Source organism: Plecotus auritus (genome assembly GCF_963455305.1).
Source record: "Plecotus auritus genome assembly, chromosome: X".
NCBI lineage: Eukaryota > Metazoa > Chordata > Mammalia > Chiroptera > Vespertilionidae > Plecotus > Plecotus auritus.
The window spans coordinates 88166879-88187979 of NC_137784.1; the positions used below are offsets into that span (position 1 = coordinate 88166879).

The 21101-nt window shown below is 38.8% G+C and overlaps 1 protein-coding gene across 6 annotated transcripts in view; it reads right to left on the reverse strand.

Annotated features, from left to right (window-relative positions):
- CHRDL1 (chordin like 1) overlaps nt 1–21101 on the reverse strand; it is a 174861-nt gene that overhangs the window by 111762 nt on the left and 41998 nt on the right. For all 6 annotated transcript variants that reach the window (XM_080652748.1, XM_080652747.1, XM_080652744.1 and 3 more), the window contains exons 3-4: nt 11170–11282; nt 9135–9228 (exon numbers count right to left, since the gene is read on the reverse strand). In XM_080652748.1, the coding sequence (XP_080508874.1) occupies nt 9135–9228; nt 11170–11282 (207 nt within the window). The remainder of the gene's footprint in view (nt 1–9134; nt 9229–11169; nt 11283–21101) is intronic.

Genomic DNA, 21101 nt, shown 5'->3' on the forward strand with positions numbered 1-21101 from the left:
TGGCACCAAAAAAATTAAGATACCTAGGAATAAACTTAACTAAGGAGGTAAAAGACCTATATGTGGAAAACTACATGACACTGAAAAAAGAGATAGAGGAAGACATAAACAGATGGAAGAACATACCATGTTCATGGATTGGTAGAATCAACATCATCAAAATGTCCACACTACCCAAAGCAATCTATAAATTCAATGCACTTCCCATTAAAATACCAACGACATATTTCACAGACCTAGAACGAACTTTCCAAAAATTTATCTGGAATAAAAAAAGACCCCGAGTAGCTGCAGCAATCCTGAGAAAGAAGAACAAAGTAGGTGGCATCTCAATACCAGCTATCAAGCTGTATTATAAAGCCACTGTTCTTAAAATAGCCTGGTACTGGCACAAGAACAGACATATAGATCAATGGAATAGAATAGAGAACCCAGAAATTGACCCAAATCACTATGCTCAATTAATATTTCACAAAGGAGGCACGAACATACAATGGAGTCAAGATAGTCTCTTCAACAAATGGTGTTTAATCTCCAACCTTTATAGAGAACTCATACAACTTAACAAAAAGAAGATAAACAACCCAATCAAAAAATGGGCAACTGATCTAAATAGACACTTTTTGAAAAAAGACAGAAGGAAGGCCAAGAGACATATGAAAACCTGCTCAAAGTCACTAATCTTCAGAGAGATGCAAATCAAAACAACAATGCGGTATCATCTTACACCTGTCAGAAGGGCTATCATCAACAAATCAGAAAACGACAAGTGTTGGCGAGGATGTGGAGAAAAAGGAACTCTTTTACACTGCTTGTGGGAATGCAGAATGGTGCAGCCACTGTAGAGAACAGTATAAAGTTTCCTCAAAAAACTAAAAATGCAACTCCCATTTGACCCAGTGATCCCACTTCTAGGAATATATCCCAAGAAACTAGAAACACGAATCAGAAAGGATATATGCACCCCTATGTTCATAGCAGCACAATTCACCATAGCTAAGATTTGGAAACAGCCTAATTGCCCATCAGCAGATGAGTGGATTAAAAAACTGCGGTATATCTACACAATGGAATACTACGCTGCGGTAAAAAAGAAGGAGTTCCTACCATTTGTAACAACATGGATGGAGATGGAGAGTATTATGTTAAGTGAAATAAGCCAGGCAGAGAAAGATAAATATCACATGATCTCACTCATTTGTGGAATACAATGAACGGCATAGACTGATAAAGAAGAACAGATCCAGAGACTGAGAAATGTCGAGCAGCACGTCATACCTCAGGGAAGGTAGGGGAGAGTGGGAGTAAGATGGAGAGATCAACCAAGGGACTTGTGTGCAAGCATATGAGCCTAATCAATGGACAGAGACAACAAGGGGGTGGGGCATAAGTGGGGGGTGGAGAGTTATGGTGGAATAAGGACACATATGTAAAAAATAAAAAATTTAAAAAAATTATAAAAAAATAAAAATAAAATATTAAATCTAATTCATACTAGTGGTCACCATAACCTTAAGAGAAATTGTTTCATGTGACAAAGATTTTTAAATGAAACTCTCTGTAGCCTGAAAATTATTTTGGAAGGAAACAAAGAGAAGTTTCCTTCAAAAGTCGTAAGGATTGTAATTGAAAGTCAATATATTTGGCCTCTTGAACTAAAGTAAGTAATTTGTGTTTTTGCCTCCCTGACAAAGTTTATATAAAGTTACAAAAAGAAATTGACAGCCAGTTTGAAATTGAATTGCCATGGCCTAGAGCAAAGAGTATCCTTACATGATATTATTCTACAATGTCATTATAATTTTAGATATTTTACAACAGCATATTGTACAATTATCCCAAACAAACTTAACAAAGTAATTCTTTGAATGTTTGGCAGCAATTTTTAAAAAAGGACGTGAAAGAATTTAATCCCTTTCAGAGGAATTAAGGGGCTGGGAAGGCACTTGAGCATTCTATATTGGCCCCTCTTGCCTTTTGTGCCAAGAGGGACTCTCTTCTCACAATCCAATTGCCCTCAGCTATTGCCTGTGCTTTCTGTTCGTGCTGAGTTTGAAGCCTGGTGGTGGCTGGTACCATGGATCTGTCTCTCGCCCAATCGTGTGAGCTGGGCCCTCCCTGGAGAAGAAACCTGAGTTCCGCAAGGTATGTGATCAGTGCTGGGGCCCCGCCAGCAGGCCAGGAGATCACAAGGCAGGTGCTGGGCATGGAGGCCACGGGGGCATAGGCTACCAAGGAGACAGAAATGAACCTCACATCACCCTGCTTGGCCCCGGAGGATGACTGGTTAGCCAGAGACGGGTAAGATTCCTCAGGGAAGGAACAACCTAAGACAGGCACAGTCGCAGAGGGGCCATCAGGAGAGAACTTGGGGGGGTCAACGGAGGTGGGGCACAGACCCTCACCCCCCCAACCTTGCAGGGGCCTGAACCCTCACTCCGTCTGTGGGAGGTCTCCTGCCCCCATGTCTGCTTTGCTTCCCACGCCCAGCTCAGATGGGGACACAGGTGACAGACAGTGACTTGGCCCAGCTCAGACTGGGACCCAGGTAACAGACAGAGACTTGGCTGACAGCAGCTGCCCTATATCTAAATCCCGCCTAGCACCAGGAATGCTCAGGGCCTACTCAAGAATGCAAATAATCCTTTCCACTAATATTTACAGGGTAAACTAAGATTGTTGGTAGAGTATTAAATTTGACAGTAAAATAATAATCAAGTTTTCAGATTAATTTAAATAGGATAATTGAAATAAGTGAATATTCAAGAAAATTTAATTGTACTGGACAAAAAGCTGTTCCTAAAGGAGTAACTAAAATTTCTTTTGGGCCCTGACCGGTTTGGCTCAGTGGATGGAGCATCGGCCTGCGATCTGAAGGGTTCCAGGTTCGATTCTGGTCAAGGGCATGTACTTTGGTTGTGGGCACATCCCCAGTGGGGGTTGTGCAGGAGGCAGCTGATCGATGTTTCTCTCCCATCGATGTTTCTGACTCTCTTTCCCTCTCCCTTCCTCTCTCTGCAAAAATCAATAAAATATATTAAAAATAATAAAAATAAATAAAATTTCTTTTGGTAGTTCATCTCATGGTAAAATTCCTGAACATGCAAAGAACCTAAAGCAGTCATATTTTTGTGCAAAAAATTAAAATTTAAAGTTATCAAGACTGCATTATAAAATTTACAAAAGCCTCCATTAATCAAAAAAAGGGGGGATAGTAGGGTAATATCATGTAAGGAAAAATATCCTATAAGTAAATTACACCTAGAAAACTTTTACTTTACAAAATTAATTTTCATTTGTAATGCTAACAGCAAGACACCCATGAAAAACACACATGGTGTCTAAATAAGACAAAGGAAAATCGTTTGGGCAAAAATAAAAAGGACCCCAAATCAATTATATAGAAAAGATCTCTTTATTAACTTTTGGTTGAGAATATGTTTGTATATTTTCAGAAAACAACTCCAAGACCATGTGGATTCCTGCAACAGAGAGGAATTGACAGGTCTGCTCCAACCACGAAGACAAGAGGAGAAACAGTCCAGAGATGGAAGATGCTGACGACGCCTTGCCACGCTAGCAGTCAGCAGCTGTGCGTCACAGCAGGTTGCCTAGGACCAAACCAGAGAGTGTTGGACCTGCATTGCCACCATGTGCCCACCATCCAGATATCATTGCTGACATGTACACATAAGGAACTGTTTGACATTGAAACGGGGACTCAGAACTGTTGGACATTGAAATTGGGACTCAAACATTTTTTGTTATTATATGTTTATTTCTAGTCTGCAGAGGCAAGATTTTTTAAAGGAAAGAAATAGGGAAAAATAGATACAGAGGCAAGAAGCATTGAACAGACTGTCAAACTACAGCGGGAAGGCAGGGGAGGTTTGCGGGGGCGGGGGGGGGGGGCTGTAAGAGATCAACCGAAGGACTTGTATGCATGCATATAAGCATAACCAATGGATACAAGACACTGGGAGGGGAGGCAGGTAAAGGCATGTACTGGGGGCTAGGGGAGGCCAGGGGGAGGTCAATGGGGAAAAAAAAGGAGACATATGTACTACTATTTGTAATACTTTAAACAATAAAAAAAAAGTGTTTGCAAGTAAAAAAAAAAAAAGAACAAATGGAGAGAAGTCATAGTCTTTCTCTTTCCCTCTAACTTTACCATTTCACTCCCCCCAAAGAGAAGAAGTGGAATTTCATTCCTACAAATTTCTTATCTTTTAATTTGGATTTTTTTATTTAAATGTTTTGTGTTCCCTTTTAACCAACACCAAAAACAGAAAAAAATTGCCATTCAGATCAGGAGAGTCAGTTCAAAGAGGAGCTGGCGTGTGTATGCTGAGCTGGAAAGTGTCTGCCCTGCCATGCTCCTCTTCCCAGCCCATGCCACCTGGGGTGGGACAGCCAATCCCAGGAGCTGGCTTCCTGGGAGCCTACAAATTTCTTATTACTGGATACTACAGGGAGTCCTGCTTAGAGACTGGGTTGGATTTCATGACCTTTCTGACTTCTGTGCAGTCTTGACCTTTTCCATTAAGTATCTTCTAGCCTCAATGTAGCACCAGCTTCTTTGGGTCCAGCAGAGCCCTGTGGTATGTGACCAAGACTTGACCTCTGTCATGGAAACTCAGGGAAGTGTTGATGAAAAAAATTCATTTGCTCTTCACAAGAATCAGTATAGATTTCTCTCTTGTAATTCTGGAAAAACAGTCTGCATACTCTGATTTCCATGGTTCAGCAGGAGATCCAGGAGATAACCTCAAATGCAGGTCGGAACCTTGGAAATTGCATGAGTGTTGGAAATTGCAGGAATGGGGAGTGTAGAAAGCAGGAGCCATGGGAAATGCAAACAAATGGGGATGGTGGTTTCTCTATCCTCTCTAATGGGAGATGAGCTATAGGCATGCCTACTAGGACTTAACCAATCAAGTCCATCACTACCCAGGTGAATACTCCATGAAGTTGATACTGTTGCTATAGCATAATGTGTAAAACTAAAGCCATGGGTATATGGTTTTCTTTTTTGTTTTCTCTTTTATATAGAACTTTTTCATTATCTTAGCTTTAAATATTCTATTTTTAAGTCAGGATATTTTCATCACAGTGCCTTGCATTGGGTTAAGACAGAAAATTAGATCCTCTTCCTTTGACAAAACATTCCTGTGGTCCTGAAGTCATGAACTTCCTCATGCTGAATAATCACTGGGGTGAAAGAAATATAGAAGAGTCATCATATCCATTGCCCTGTCTCAAAGCAGAACTGTGCCAACTCTATCTCAGATGGGTGGGTACCTTTTGATTTTCAGAAATATAAAGCAAAGAGACTAAAATTCTCCTTAGTCAGTTATTCTAAGTTTTAATGACAATTATGTCCTAAAGTTCTTCTTTTTATCAAACTCCATTCTTCCCTGCTATAGTTTAAACCCGTTTACTCTTTTTTTATCTTCAATATAAAGTATAGCTGGTTTTCATTCCAGTTCAATATGGCAGAGAGAACACATGAGAAAAGTCCTTGTTCTTTTCCAAAGAAGAGTCAGAATGAAATGTAAAATTAAAAATAAATCAATAAACTTTAAAACTTCAAAATCATAGTCAGAAATGAAAGATGACTCTTATGGAAGGAAACAAAGTACAGCAATAATTGGGGCCAAAGCCATATCGTCCATTGGCAGCTGGGACTGGATACAGACAGTTGGGGCCAGATAGCTGAGCAGGAACTAGGGCATACAATTTGCAGGGGACTAGGGTCATACTCCTCACATGTAAACAAGGACTGATGTAGCTCTGCCCACCCCATGTTTTCCCCTAAAATGATCTGACTGACCAAGGTAGGTCCTAGTCTAAGATCATTATCAGGGACTAGCATTGCATAAGAAAGCACAGGTAAAGACAGATCATCCAGGCATGAGGAAGTCCAAGATGAAACACTAATATACAACCTGGTTTAGAGCTCGGTAAACTACAAGGCCTGAAACAACAATTCCACCAGGAAAGAAAGAAAGAGAAAAACTCCCCAGGAATAATGAGTTTTTAAATAAAACTTTTAGAAAAAAAAGGTAAATTCAGAACTAAGAAAAGCTCTCAAGAAACCTAACAAAAGTGAGAATTCAAACTTGAAAATCTATAGATATTTGAACAATATGAAATGGAGTTTAAATAGTTAAATGCCTTAAACCAGTGGTCGGCAAAACGCGGCTCGCGAGCCACATGCACCTCGCGAGCCGCAGTTTGCCACTCTATTGACTAATGATTTTGCCGACCACTGCCTTAAACAAATAAAGAAGAGAATAAGATCCCAAGAAATAATGGCCAGGGTTTATAAAACAGCAACATGTAGATATTTTTAAATATAATTTAAAAATTGGGGGGAAACAGAGCTATTGAAAATTGAAACAGCAAATAAAACAATAGATGGCATAAATAACAGTCATAAAAAGGTTGGAGAAAGAATTCATGAATTGGAGGACAGAACTGAAGTAATATATTATTACAAGGAATATAACAAAATGGAAAAAATAAAGGTGAAATTAAAAGACAAAGAGTATAAATTAAATGAACAGCAACAACATACACCAGGTGGGAGTGGGTAGGAAGAGGTCAACCAAAGAACCTGAATGCATATATGCATAACCCATGGAAACAGGCTATAGGGTGGTCAAGGCCTGGGGCTAGAGGAAGTCAATGAGGGAAAAAGGAGATGTATGTAATACTTTCAACAATAAAGGTGTTTGAAAAAAATGAAAAAAATGATAGAAAGGAAAGAGATAACTTTCACAAAGCTAATGACTAAAAAAGTAAATAAAAATAAATTTGAGCCTTTGGGTTGAAAAAATCATGTGCTGATCAAGCTAAATAAAAATAAATCACACATCTACACATGTCTTTGTGTACATCAAAGAAAAAGATAAAATATCAAAAGCTAGAAGGAGAAAACAGGTTACCTACAAAAGAACTACAAGCAAACTTCTTATTACAAACAAAGGAAATCAACAAACCATTTATTATTAATATCTTCAAAGTGCTGAGGGAAAATAAATATTCACTTATAATTTTACCCCCAGCCAAATTATTATTCAAGAATGAGGGCAAAATAAATACATTTTTGCATATAAGAATTAGGGAACTTTAGTACCATTACCCACAGGAAGAACTGCTAAAGGTTATTGTTAACAAGAAGAAAAATAAACTCACAAGAAAGTGACTTGCAAGAACAAGAAAGAAAAAAAAAGTGAACAGCTGGTTTCTATGTATACTCCATAAAATGGTTTTTTTAAGTCTTCAAGACAATGTGTTTATTTCTTTCAATTTTCTCTTTTCTGGGATTTATGACCTCAATTTTTTAGTACTTTATTTTTCTTTCAAAATACTGCTAGCTTATACTTTTTTCCCAATACTTGCTTCCTGCTATTCATCTGGGGTAAATGATAGCCATACTTCATTCTATGCTCTTATACCCCATGTCTGCCTCATGCCTTAACCTCCTTTCCAAGGAAGAACAATCTCTACATAGCAGGTTCAATTCCTGTGACTTTAGACCACTTTTGGAGTCTTCTGGGGAAAAACAAAACAGCTTTTACTAGTATAATGCTATATAAAAGCAACTTGGCAGATAAAAGAAAAAGCTCTGCAGATTAACCTCTATCAAAAATGTTTCTCAAATCTACCCAAATCCCTCCTATACCACACCCTTGAAATACAGTTAAAGTAGAAAAAGCAAATAAAGGTATACAAAAATAGTAAACCTCATTCATTTATGGATTGATTCCAAAAAACAACTTTTAGGTTGACCATATACTGGGCCAGTCTCTTACATCTTGGAGCATATATTATCATCACCAATGCTCAGAACAATAAACCTGTAACATGATATGAGCTTTTGTCACCTGGTAAAGAATCGCTTGTGTTCATCAGAGTGCATTTACTGATTCAGGAAAGTTCACTCTATAAAGGTGGTGACAAAAAGGGTTGGGAATTTCTTTTCTATTAAACAAAAACTCATTGTAGCAACATTTCAGTGAACAGAGTTTTCACCAAACTTCATTCCTAGTCCCATTCCTATCATTTTTGTCCTAGCACGTTTGGTTTCTTTCTTGTTCTTCCTTTACTACTTAAAAAATTACCATCAATGCCCTACACTAGTGGTTCTTCACATTTTTAGTGTCATGTCCAGTGCCTTTAGGAATACCAATAAAGCTATGGATTCTCTCTAAGGGAATTTACACATATTTGTAGTTACACAAAACACTGCAAACAATTTAAAAGGGCTCCTTGACCCCATAACGCTCACCCACGGACCCCAACTGCAGCACCTCCTTCCTAGAGGAAGACAAAAAAGACTTAGAGGGCTATAAGGTTTCTACTACCGAGATCCCAAAATTGTCACTTAGCTTTTCCTAGGACTGCTGTTGGATCCACTAACATTCTCTGAATCATTCCACATTTGCACGCCTCTGGTTTGGGAGCCAGGCCCCAGCCAGATGTGAACAAAATGTCATTGAGGGAGCCCTTGCCTCAGACAAATACCCTAGCCACAAACCGTGGAAGTAGACATCCTAACAGCCTTGTGAAACAGTCTCTGCCCGCCTTCCCTTTAGATTTGCTCTTAACAATGTGTACATAATAACTGCAGTCTGGAAGAGGTGACTATTCAGCGGGCAGGCAGCTTTACACTGTCATAAACCTCGCTATTTCAGTTCCTTTGATTTATGACGAGCCCCTCATCATTTAGAAGCCATGTTCAGATGCAATTCCAGCACTAATTGCACAGGACACGTGCCACCATGCTACAACTCCCCTGATGCCCACTTCCCATGGCAGGAAGAGGCTGTTTATGGCAAAAAATCCCTGGGCCACAATTCCCTTCCCCCAATTGACATCCACCTTCAAATGATTAAAAGCCCAATGAAAATCTGTTACTGGGTACCCAATAACTTATTAGAGCCTAGAATTTGCCCCACTTGGGCTATAAACAGTATTTAGGGGCAAGTGTGGGCTGCCTAAAAGTGTTCTATTGTTATTTCTGTCTGGAAGTTTCCCTTCTGGGGAATTAGAGAGATGGAGTGGGTTGGGTAGAAGAGGGAGGAAGGAGAACCACAGCAGAGAAAGAAAGAGGCTAACAGGTTTACCTGGGCAGCGAGGGCAGCACAGATGAGGAATATGCACGGGAGAGAGGCAATGAAGACTTGGGCATCTGACTCGGCTGCAAATCACATTCCCATTCTGAAAGATAGGAGGCAACAACAACAAAAAAATCAAATGTCTTTCAAAGGTCACTGGGATCATGACAGTTTGGGAGACAGTCATGCAGGGACTCACCCAGACAGTGAATAATGCATTTCTGAGAAGCGGAATGAAATCAGCGTTTTTCTTTCCTTTTCTCATCACTAGCACCTCTGCTGGGTTGGTTGTTAGCTTATTGACATATTTTTCTAAGATGGGATCTCTACTGCTCCAGTTTTCAAAGCCTTCTTTTTCTCACTTGACTATGTGGTGTTTCTACCATTCCCCAGCTCTAAGTGCACATATTTTCCAAGAGTCTGGTCTGATTTCACACTTACCTGCTCAATGCCATGGAAGGGAAGGGATAATGAGCCATGGGTCCCCTGAGGAGCTGGCTACCCACCCCTGGGCAAGGAGATATCCTTAGCACGCGGATCTTAGATTCCATATAACCCTGCCTTGCTGCAGTAAGTTGAGTGCCTTCTCTCTTCATTTCCCTATTCAGTCAAAAATTTTATTCTGAGAACAAGACTAGAGTTTGGAATTGAGCTGAATAGCTAGTATGCATGGGTGGGGCAACTGAGTCCTTGCCTGATTTACAATTACATGATCCTTAGCTCTGACCACTCTCAACCATTGTTAGAACAAAGGAAGACTTTGGAAATCAATTTTCATTAACATTTTCCAACCATAATTCAGTAGAAGAGAAGGTTACTTGTATCTGTCAGGCTATTGTGGGGGGAGAAAGTGATGAAGAGAATGGAGAAAAAAATGTCTAGCACTTGAGCTGTTGGCATTGGGATCATATTAACATTTTCACTATCTGAAGACAGCAAAGCCTCAGCCCCCAAGGGTTAGCTGTCCATTTCCAATGTGTTAGTCAAGAATCTGATACAATCATGCCATACCAGTTAGTTAAACAGTCCCCAGATGCTCCATTCAATAGCTCCCCTAATCATTTAAAGAGGCATACTTTCTATATCCAAATCTGAATCACTTTACCATAAACCTCCTTCTTTTTCATGTATTTTCTAGAAGAAATCTTTTTAGCGTTGCATTTGGAAATAGCACAGAACCCCCCTTATGTGTCACACTCCTCAGAGCCAGGTGGTGTCATCTTGAAGTGAGATCAAAGCACATCAGAAACCACTCCTTCTAGGTTTAGTACTACTGTTGTCTAGTGGGTAGAGGGCAGGGATGCTGCTAGACATCCTATAATGCACAGAACAACTACTGCAACTAGGAATTATCTGTCCCCAAATGTCACTAGTGCCAAGATTGAGAAACCCTGGCCTAGAATATGCTGGTAGAGGTTCAGAAAAATGGAACATAGCTATGGTCTGGGATTAAGGCCATGGAAAGAAAATGGGACTACCTGCTTTGTCTATTGCAAAGATAGTGTTTAAGGTATCAAAAAGCCTCTCTTAGTGATTTGTGAAGAGCCAAGGCCAACCCAATCACTCTAATCCTCACCAGGTACAGGCCAAGGTTTCACAACCTCAATCCTAATTACAGTTATTGACTGAAATAACATACTAGTAAAATACAGTCTCCCAATGAACTGACGTATAATCTTCCCTATTCTCTGAAGGCCATCCCTGAAAATGGTTTCCAAAATAACAATGTTGTCTTACAATTCAGACACTACATGGAGCTTTTTCCTTGGCTCCCACTATCAAGCTATTCTTCCTTCTCCTTTCATGTCCTATATCACTTGGCTAAGAGACCATAAGTATATGTCCATAATAAATACTAAGAGCTCCCATGAAAAGTCAACCCAAAAGGCAATAAAAAAAATAGGAGATGTGCAATTTTCCTTGTGATCTGTTTCTTATCTTCTTTTAGGATTTTAACACCCATGCTCCCTGGCCATCTGGGCACTGAAACACCTCTGCATGTTGAGGAAAAAAACATGAAAATCACAGCCATGAAAGATTGTACCTCTGAGCAGATGCAGTTCACACAGTAAACCAAGCCATACGGTTCCAGGTAGGGATGCCATCTCTCACCCACTCTGTACTTCTTGTCTTGAAACATACAATATTTCTCTGAATCTGTGAGGAAGGAGGTAAAGAACATGCCTGTTAGAAAGCACAACCAATTCACAAATCCAAAGGCAATCATAGGTTCCATCTGTTTTAGTGTACATCAAGGAAAGAGGCATAGGTAATATTTACAGAATATCTACTATGACTCAAGGTTTCACATGCTTTGTTTATTTGATCAGACAATGACCCAGTAAGGTAAGCACTGCTATTAGTCTCATTTTATATATGAGGGAAATCCAGGGCCATATAACCAGTAAGTAATTGACATGAGACTCAAACCCACGTTTGCCTGACAGTGAAGCCAACATCTTAACTCCTGCTCTGTTATACTGACAATATAAAGAAGCATGTCATGTGTCCTTTTGAAAAAGGTTGTGCTCCACTTGCTTTGTAAAAGCAAGTTAATATCTAAAAATGTGATCTATCAGAACATTCTCAGAGTTGCCTTGTGGTGATATAGGAGTGCTGGACTAAATAAATTGTGTTAGGTCCCTATAAATGGCTTTCCCCACAAATTCTAACATCATTAAATAATTAAACAAATATTTGAGCATTTAGTTTTGTCAGGCACTATGCTAAGTGTTAGACATAAAATGGTAAGCAAAATACACACAGTTCGCCCTGGCCTGTGTTGTTCAGTGGTTAGAGCATCGGCCCACGCACCAAAGGTTGTGGGTTCGATTCCCGGTCAAGGGCATAGATAGCTGGGTTGCAGCTCATCCCTGGCCTGGTTGGGGCAGGGCGTGTGAGGGAGGTAACCAATCAATGTGCCTCTCTCACATTGATGTTTCTCTCTCTCCCCCTCTCTCCCTCCCTTCCAATCTCTCTAAAAATTAATGGAAAAAATATCCTCAGGTGAGGATTCACAAAACAAACAAACAAACAAACAAACAAACACAGTCCTTGCTGTCATTCAACTTAGTAGAGGACAGGAATAGGAATTTAGAGAAGAAATGGGAACAGAAAATAAACATGAAAACATGCTCACCACCTGTCAGAATGGCTATCACCAACAAATCAACAAACGACAAGTGTTAGCGAGGATGTGGAGAAAAAGGAACCCTCGTGCACTGCTGGTGGGAATGCAGACTGGTGCAGCCACTGTGGAGAACAGTATGGAGTTTCCTCAAAAAACTGAAAATGGAACTCCCATTTGACCCAGTAATCCCACTCCTAGGAATATATCCTAAGAAACTACAAACACCAATCAGAAAGGATATATGCACCCCTATGTTCATAGCAGCACAATTTGCAATAGCTAAGATTTGGAAACAGCCTAGGTGCCTGTCAGCAGATGACTGGATCAGAAAACTATGGTACATCTACACAATGGAATACTATGCTGCCATAAAAAGAAGGAATTATTACCATTTGTAGGCACCTGGATGGAATTAGAGAACATTATGCTAAGTGAAATAAGCTAGTCAATGAAAGAAAAATACCACATGATCTCACTCATTTGGGGATAATGAAAAACAGTATAAACTGATGAACAAAAAGATAGATACAGAGGCAGTAAAGCATCAAACAGACTGTCAAATTACAGCGGTAAGGTTAAGGAGAGGTGGGGAAAATAGATCAACTGAAGGACTTATATGCATGCATATAAGAGTAACCAACGGATGCAAAACATTGGGGGGTGAGGGCATGTATGGGAGTGGGGTGGGGGGGCAATGGTAAGATATGTACACATATAATACCTTAATAAAAAAAATAAAAAAAAGAAAACATGCCCCCCGCACTAGTAATCAGAGATTCAAATTAAAACTACACAGAGATCATTGTCTCAAGTCGCTTACTGTTTCAAAGACCCTCTATAATTCTAACTATCCACACAATAAATTGCAATTTAATTTTCAAATCTTTATTTCCAGCTTCTTTGAAATGATGAACTAGGATAAAAAATCTGGGTGTGAATCCTCACTTACTCTAGCTATATGGCATTGAGAAAGTCATTTAAACTCTCTCAATCTCAGGTTTCAACATCTGTGAAAAATGAATTATGTGTTTCTCATGTAGATGTTGGAGGATTTAATGAAACTGTTTGTAAATTATAAAATGCTACAAAATGTAGAGTATTTTATATTAACTGATTCTTTTCTAATTAGAAAAAAATGCATGTTAAATGTAGAAAATTAAAAGACATATATCAATACACAAAAAGAATAAAATAAAAACATAAAACTATATAGAGTAAAGAAATATTACACTCAAATCCAGCCTGAGAAGACACTTTTAATATGCTAGTAACTTATGAATAGCCCCTGGGTTGAAGAAATAAATGAAAAGGTAAATTAGAAAAGCATTTTGTACTAAGTGAAAATGAAAACACAATGTATCAAAATTCAGCCAAAGATGTACTTAAAGGGAAATTTATATCACTAAATACTTATATTAGAAAAGAAGAAAAGTCTCAGATCAACACCTTAAGAAACGAGACAAAACAGAACAAAATAAACCAAAAGAAAATAGAAGAAAGGAACACTAAAAAAAAAAAACAGAAATTAATAAAATTACAGAGAGAATATCAATAGAAAAAAAATCAATGAAACCAAAACCTGGTTCTTTAAGAAAACCAGTAAAAGTGATTAAACTTTTAGCAAGATTAACAAAGTTAAAAAGAGAGAAGATGCAAATTACCAATATTAGGGTAAAAGAGAGGACTGCATTATAAATCCAACAAATATTAAAAGGATAAATAGGGAATGTTATGAATAACCGAGTAATATTATGAATTACCCAAGTAATTCAACAATTTAGATGAAATAGATATATTCTTGTTAACGATAAATAATTATCCCTTGTGAACATAGATACAAAAATATTCAAAATTTTAGCAAATTAAATTCAGCAATATGTAAAAAGGATAATACTTTATGAGCAAATGGAATTTATTCTGGAAATTAAAGGCTAATTCAATATTCACAAATCAATCAATATAATTCATCACATTAACAAACTGAATAAAAAACATACAATCATTGCAAAAGATACAGAAAAAAACATTTGACAATATCATACACCCATCCATTCATGACAAAAACTCTCAACAAACTAAGAAAAGGCCTTTTTCAAACTGATAAAGGCCGTCTATAAAAAATTTATAGCCCTAGCCGATTTGGCTCAGTGATAGAGCATTGGCCCGAGGACTGATGGGTCCCGGGTTCAATTCTGCTCAAGGGCATGTACCTCAGTTGCAGGGTCGATCCCCAGCCCTGGTGAGGGCACATGCAAGAGGCAACTAAGTGATATGTCTCTCTCACATTGATGTTTCTCTCTCTCTGTCTCTTCCTTCCCTTCTACTCTCTCTCTAAAAAAAAAAAAAGACAATGGATGCAAATCAAAATGACAATGCGGTACCATCTCACACCTGTCAGAATGGCTATCATCAACAAATCAACAAATGATAAGTGTTGGCCAGGATGTGGAGAAAAATGAACCCTCAAACACTGCTGGTGGGAATGCAGACTGGTGCAGCCACTGTGGAAAACAGTATGGAGTTTCCTCAAAAAACTAAAAATGGAACTGCCATTTGACTCAGCAATCCCACTTCTAGGAATATATCCCAAGAAATCAGAAACACCAGTCAGAAAGATTATATGCACCTCTATGTTCATAGCAGCATAATTTACAATAGCTAAGATTTGGAAACAGTCTAAGTGCCCATCAGCAGAAGAGTGGATTAAAAACTATAGTATATCTGAACAATGGAATACTATGCTGGTGTAAAAAAGAAGGAACTTTTATGATTTGCAACAGCATGGATGGACCTGGAGAGCATTATGCTAAGTGAAATAAGTCCGTCAGAGAAAGATAATTATAACATGATCTCACTTATTAGTGGAATATAATGAACAACATAAACTGATGAACAAAAATAGATCCAGAGACATAGAAGCAGGGAACAGATTCATCAAATGTCAGAGGGAAGGCAGGGGAGGATAGGAGGGAGTTGGGGAAAGAGATCAACCAAAGGACTTGTATGCATGCATATAAGCATAACCAATGGACACAGACAATAGGGGGATGAGGGCCTGTGCTGGGGGCGGGAGTGGGCTGGGAAAGGTCAATTGGGGGAAAAGGAGACATGTAATACTTTCAATAATAAAATAATATAAAATAAAATAAAATAAAATAAAATAAAATAAAATAAATAAAATAATAAAATAAAATAAAATAATAAAATAAAATAAATTTAAAGACAATGGAAAAATATCCTTGAGTGAGGATTAATAAAAACACACACACAAACAAACAAACAAACAAAACCCCCTAAAGCTAACATCATATTTAATGGCAAAAGACAATGCTTTCTTCCTAAAACTGGGAATTATGCAAGGATGTCTGTTTCAACACTCTTGGAGATACTAACCAGTGAAATGTGGTAAGAAAATGAACTAAAAGGCAGTTATATTGGAAAATAAAACTATTTCTATTTATAGATGATACAAATTGTCCACAAAGAAAAATCTCAAAGAATCTATTTAAAAGTTACTATAAATAGTAAGAGAATTTAGCAAGAATGCAGAATACAAGGCCAATATAAAAAAGCCAGTCACATTTATATAATCTCAAATGAACAATTAGAAATTGAAACTTGAAAAATTACCATTTGTAATAGCTCCCCCAAAACATGGAATATTGAAGTATAAATCTTCCAAAATATGTGTAAGATCTGCACTCAGAAAACTACAAAACACTGTAAAAGAAATCAAAGAAGGCTTAAAAAATGAAAAGTTGTACATTGTTCATGGACTGGAAGACAAAATATTATTAAGGTGTCAATTCTCCCTAAAGTGATGTATAGATTCGGTGCAATAAAAATCCAAATAAGAGCAGCCTATTTTGTAAAAATCAGTAATCTAATTAAAAACAATAGATGGAAAGGCAAAGAAAGTAGAATAGCCAAAACACTTTTGAAAAAGAAAGATGTTGCAAGACACACACTATGTGATTTCAACAGTTATTGTGAAAGTATAGTTTTGAAGACAATGTGGTATTGGCAAAAGGTTAGACAAGCCGGGCTGGTGTTGCTCAGTGGTTGAGTGTCGACCTATGAACCAGGAGGTCACGGTTCGATTCCTGCTCAGGGCACATGCCCGCGTTGCAGGCTCGATCCCCAGTAAGGGGCGTGCAGGAGGCACCCAGTCAATGATTCTCACTCTTCATTGATGTTTCTATCTCTCTCTCTGTCTCCCTTTCTATCTGAAATAAATAAAAATATACTTGTTTTAAAAAAAGGTTAGACAAGTATATGAACAAAATAGAATGTAAAGTAAACAAATAAACCCACACTTATGTAGTCAATTAACCTTCAACACAGGTACAAAGACCATTCAATGGAGAAACAAAAACCTTTTCAGCAAATGCTGCTGGGGTATTTGAATAGTCTTATGCAAAACATAAAATAAAATAAAATGAACTTTAATCCATATTTCATACCATATACAAATATTAACTCAAGATGACTCATAGATAGGCTTTAATGTAAACCCTAATACTTTAAAACATCTAGAAGAAGATACTGGAGGTTATCTTTGTGCTTTTTGGTTAGGCAAAGATTTCTTAGATATGACACCAAAAGCATAATCCATAAAAAATATTATAAAATAGAATTTTATCAAAATTAAGAACTTCTGCTTTTGAAAGACTGTTGGAAAAAAAAGGAAAGCTACAGACTGGGAGAAATATTTTGTAAATCACATTTTTTATAACTTTTATCTAGAATCTATACATATAAAGAGGGAATATGCTAATTGCCATTACAGTGTCCCAATAACGACCAATTTGCATATTGATGCACGAGCAGCAGGGGCAGGCGGCCAGAGACAAGTTCCCTGGTGGTCTGTGGAGAGCGCCTGATAGGAGCCTGGACTGCAAAGAAGGAAGTGGAAGCGGCCAAGGGGAGCTCTTCCAATCCCCCTGCATGGACACCCTACCCCAGCCCCCGCACCCCTGGGGGAATGGGGAGGCTGAGTGGATGGGGAGAAGACCCAGCCTCAGGGTAGCTGCAGCCCATACCTCAGACTCCCTATCTCTTCCCCCGCCACCCCCGCCAGGGGCGCTCACAACAATAGCACACTTGGGACCACCCATCAGAGCCCCTGAGGCACCCGGGGCCCAAAGCCTGCCACTGCTGGGCCCCCTCCATTGGGGTCAGGCACACCTCTCCTCCCTACAACTCCAGACCCAGGTGGAGGCAGGCCTGAGTGGCCTCCCAGGGTCAGACCCTTCCCCCGCCCCAGCCACAGCAACAGTGTGGTCTTGGCAGCTGAAGCGCCTGAACCTAGCCTGAACCTTGCTGGGGGCGTGGCTAAACCCGCCCTCCTAGCCTGCCTGGTTCCACCCTGGCTCCACCCTGGCCCAGCCCCCACCCCTCACCAGGATATTGGAGCCCCACCCTGAGCAGTACAACTGGGAAACAGCCACATACAATTTAAAGAATGGAACCAAGCAGGAATGTTTGACAGTTACTCCCCCTCTGCCTTGCCACTCCCCTAACCTCTTCTAACTCCTTGCCTCCCACCAGTGCATCCAGGGATGACCACTGCTACAGGGCTGCTGGCCAGAGCCTGCCCCTCTGAGGCCTTCAGAACCCTCTGCAAAGCTTCCATAGCTACAGTCCCAGGAAACAATCATGCCCTCCTCCCCTAATCAGCACCTACTACCTGCAAGGGTACCCGTGGGCAGTTGGGGGCGAGCAGGCTGGCAGGGGGGCAGTTGGGGGCAACCAGGTCAGCAGGGGGGGAAGTTGGGGGTGAGCATGCCAGGAGGGGGGGAAGTTGGGGCAATCAGGCCAGCAGTGGGGGGCAGTTGGGGGTGATCAGGCCAGAAGGGGGGGCAGTTGGGGGCAATCAGGCCAGCATGCAGAGTGGTTAGGGGCTATCAGGCAGGTAGGCAGGTAAGCAGTTAGGAGCCAGTGGTCCTGGATTGTGAGAGGGATGTGGCATTGGACTAAACTGGCAGTCGGACATCCCCCAAAGGGTCCCAGATTGGTGAGGGTGCAGGCCAGGCTGAGGGACATCCCATGCGTGAATTTCGTGCACCGGGCCACTAGTATATAAATAAACCTCAAATTTTAAGAATAAGAAAACAAACAACCCAATTTTTAAAATGGAAATGTAATTTGAATAGACACTTCAACTAAGAAGATACACAGGTATCAAACATATCATTAGTCATCAGGGAAATATATATATTGAAACCATGATGAGATATCACTACTCACCTCACCTGTTAGAATGGCTAAACTCAAAAAATGAAAGTAGTAAGTGCTGATGAGCAATTGGAACTCTCCTCATACTTTGTTGATGGAAATGCAAAATTAAATATACTCTGGAAAACAACTTTCCAGTTTTTAAGTTAAAAAATACACTTAATATACAACCCAGAAATTCCAATCCTAAATATTTTCCTGAGTGAAATAAAAATGTATATTCAAACAAAAACCTGTACATCTATAATAATAAAAGCATAATATGCTAATTAGACCAGACAGCTGACAACCTTCAGGACATCCTTCCGGAGGAAGCTGCAGTGGCAGGGCCAAGGCAGAGGTGGTTAGGGGCGATCAGGCAGGCAGGAAGAGGGGTTAGGGGCGATCAGGCAGGCAGGCAGGCGAGCAGTTAGGAGCCAGTGGTCCTGGATTGCAAGAGGGTGCAGCCGGGCTGAGGGAATCCCCCCCCTCCACCCCGTGCATGAATTTCATGCAGCAGGCCTCTAGTATTTGTATAAAGTGGCTCTATTAATAGTCAGCAAAACTTGGAAGCAACTGAAATGTTCCTTAACTGATAAATTTATAAAAATCCAAACAATGGAATATCAGTCAGTCATAAAAAGAAATGAAAGATTGATATACACAAAGATAAATTATAAAGGCATTATGCTAAATAAAAAACAGACTCTAAGTCTACAAACTATATGATTCCAATTATTGTCCTTCTGGAAAAAGCAAAACTATAGGGATAGAAAATAGATGCATAGTTGCCAAAGATTGGGTGGGGGAAGTATTTTACTACAAAGGGACACAGAGTAAAATTTTTGGGTGATGGAGCTATTTTACATCTTGATTGTGGTGGTGCCTACATTACAGAATTATTTGCCAAAACTCACAAAAATGTACTCGAGAAAAAGGATAAATTTTCTTGCATGTAAATCAGACCTTAATTATATGATAAAAGAAATATATAGAGAAAAGAAAAATTACATATAATTCCACTACCAGAAGATAACCACTTTTAATATTCTAGTAATGTCTCTCTAGTCTATTTTTTCTTTCTTAAGGCTGTTTTAAGTTCACAAAAAAATGAGCAGAGAGTAAAAAGAGTTCCCAGATATTCCCCTCTTTACCCCAACCCTGCTTTCCCATTATTAAAATCTTAGCATTAGTATGGTATATTTGTTACAATTAATGAACCAATATTTATATACTGTATTAATATTGACTAAAGCACATAGTTTACATGAGTCCAATTTTTGTTTTCTATAGTCCTATGTTTTATGACATAGGTTAACTAATATAGTATAAAAATATTGTCACTGCCCTAAGTATCCCTGAAATCTGCTTATTCATCTCTTGTCCTCTCCATCCCCCAAACTCCTTAAAACCACTGATATTTTTACTGTGTCTATAGTTTTGTCTTTTCGAGATGTCATGTAGAGTCCAAGATGCCATATAGGACATGCAATCTTTTTAGACTGGCTTCTTTCACTTAGCAATATGTATTTAAGATTCCTCCATGTCTTTTCATGGCTTAACAGCTCTATTATATCATCGAGAAATATTCCATTGAATGGGTGTACAGCTTATTTATAAATTCACCTATTGAAGGATATCTTGGTTGCTTCAAATTATTGGAAATTGTGAATAAAGTTGCTATAAACATTTGTGTGGACAGAAATTTTCAATTTATTTGGATAATACCTAGGAGTATGGTTGATGGATTGAATAGTAAGGCTATGTTTAGCTTTGAAAGAAATTGCCAAACTGTCTTCCAAAGCAACTACTGGTATACCATTTTGCATTCTGACCAGTAATGAAGGAAAGCTTCTGCTGCTCCACATCCTTACCAGTATTTGGTGTTTTGTGAAATATTTTCAGTATTAGCCATTCTAATAGGTGTGTACTGGTGTTTCATTTGTTGATTTAATTTGCAATTCCCTAATTACACAAAATGTTGAGCATCATTTCATTTACTTAATTGATATCTTTATATCTTTTTTAGCTCTTCTGCCCATTTATTGATTGGGTTGTTCATTTTCTTATTGTGGAGATTTAAGATATTTAAGAGGGGCTTTATTTGGATACAAGCCCTTTATCAGATATGCGTTTTGTAAATATTTTCCCTCAGTTTGTGGCTTGTCTTTTCACTTTCTTAAATGTGTCTTTTGAGGAGCAGAATTTTTTACTTTAAATGAAGTCAAATTTATCATTTTTTTTCATGGGTCATGCTTTTTGTGTTAAATCTAAAAACTCATCACCAAATCCAAGATAACCTAGATTTTCTCTTATTATATTCTAGGGTTTTTATACTCCTGTAGTTTACATTTAGATCTTTGGTCCATTTTGAGTTATTTCTGCAAAAGTTTTATGGTCAGTGTCTACATTCTTTTTCTTTCTTTCTTTCTTTCTTTCTTTCTTTCTTTCTTTCTTTCTTTCTTTCTTTCTTTTTTTTTTTTTGCATGTGGATGTCTAGTTGTTCCAGTATCATTTGTTGAAAAGATTACCCCTTTTCCAATTAATTGTCTTTGCTGATATTGTCAAAGATAAATTGAGTATATATGTGTGAGTCTATTTGTGGGCTCTGCATTATGTTCCACTAATCC